Source organism: Alnus glutinosa, chromosome 11 (genome assembly GCF_958979055.1).
Source record: "Alnus glutinosa chromosome 11, dhAlnGlut1.1, whole genome shotgun sequence".
NCBI lineage: Eukaryota > Viridiplantae > Streptophyta > Magnoliopsida > Fagales > Betulaceae > Alnus > Alnus glutinosa.
The window spans coordinates 7,646,499-7,647,878 of NC_084896.1; the positions used below are offsets into that span (position 1 = coordinate 7,646,499).

At 40.1% G+C, this 1,380-nt stretch overlaps 1 protein-coding gene across 1 annotated transcript; it reads left to right on the forward strand.

The window, feature by feature from the left end:
- Positions 1 to 1,044, forward strand: LOC133882127 (uncharacterized). Its single transcript, XM_062321235.1, has one exon. The coding sequence runs from the start codon at positions 468 to 470 to the stop codon at positions 852 to 854; it is 387 nt and encodes a 128-aa protein (XP_062177219.1). The 5' UTR covers positions 1 to 467; the 3' UTR covers positions 855 to 1,044.
- Positions 1,045 to 1,380: the final 336 nt, after the last annotated feature.

Genomic DNA, 1,380 nt, shown 5'->3' on the forward strand with positions numbered 1-1,380 from the left:
TTTTTCTTCTTGGGCTTTGCTGCTTAAAACATTCCCCCCACTTCCTCCTCTCCTCACTCTCTCGCTCTCTCTCTCTCTCTCTCTCTCTCCATATTTTTACCACATCAAATCAAGTAGATCCTTCTTCCTCTTGGAAAACTTGAGCTTGAAGTAAAAAAATAAAACTATAAATCTCTAGAGGTCTTTTCTACAGCTTTTGAGCACCGATCACAAAACTTTCTCTCATTTTCTTTCTCTTTCCATGAACTACCCCTACTGTTTCTTGTCTCTCTTGTAAACACACAAAACCCTGAAAAATTTTCCATCTTCGATCAGGATCTAATATTTAATCCTCGTCGAATTCATTGTTTCCAAACAAACCCAGCTTCTAATTTTTTCACTTTTCCCTACTTTCCAAAGAAACTCTCGAGCCCAACTCCCTTAAACCTCTCAAAAACCCAAAAGATTTTTGTAAGCGACACACTCACATGTCTACTCCAATAGACCAACAGCCACCGCCGCTGGCGGTGACCCAGCAAGCCTACACGGCCCACTCGGGCCGCGGGTCGGTGGGGCCCGTGATCGCCGTACTTGCAGTGATAACCATTCTCGGAGTCATAGCCGGCATGATCGGCCGGCTTTGCTCCGGTCGCCGCATCATGGGTCATGGACAGTACGACTTCGAGAGCTGGGTCGAGAGGAAGTGCTCGTCGTGCCTCGACGGCAGAGTCGGCCCTCCGCCGCCGCGTCCGCCGCCGGCAACCGCCTCGGCTGAGCCTGAGATGGTGGAGGTCCAACAAGAGATAAAGGAAGAAGAGGAAGCTCATGAAAATACACACGGACAAGGGCATGGGCATGGACATGGCGAATCTTGACAAGAGATTATGGTTATTCTCTATCTCTCTCATTGTATGTCAAATGGGTTCTTTTAATAACTTTAGTTTTATCTCTTTTTTTCTTTTTTTAATTTTAATTTTAATTTTATGGGGCATGCAACATCATAGAATGTTCATTATGATCAACCTGAGAACATTATGAGATTGGTGATTTTTTTTTTTTTTTTTATTCATGAATATAAGTGAAAATTTTGGAAGAAGAAAATTAAAGGAACTCAATTTTTTCCGTACACGTTTTTCTTCTTTTTGCTTTACCATTTCTTGTCAACATACGGAGTAATAAAATACAAATAAAGATTAAAAAATGAAAAAAGAATTTTTATTTTTATTTTTATATATTGTTTCTAATTGGGTACGTTAATTATTATAGCATTGATGGCTACTTTGAATATAGGTCTGAAGTTTGATAGGCCTTCAATTTTTGTGTTTCTGTAATATTACTCGTTATTGTCTGTTATTTATTTCAATGGCCGTGTTCTTTGGATTATCCTCTTGTCTTTTTCTT

Excerpts from the sequence above, each read along its gene's own strand:
- LOC133882127 (XM_062321235.1), top strand. The coding sequence starts at position 468 with ATGTCTACTCCAATAGACCAACAGCCACCGCCGCTGGCGGTGACCCAG.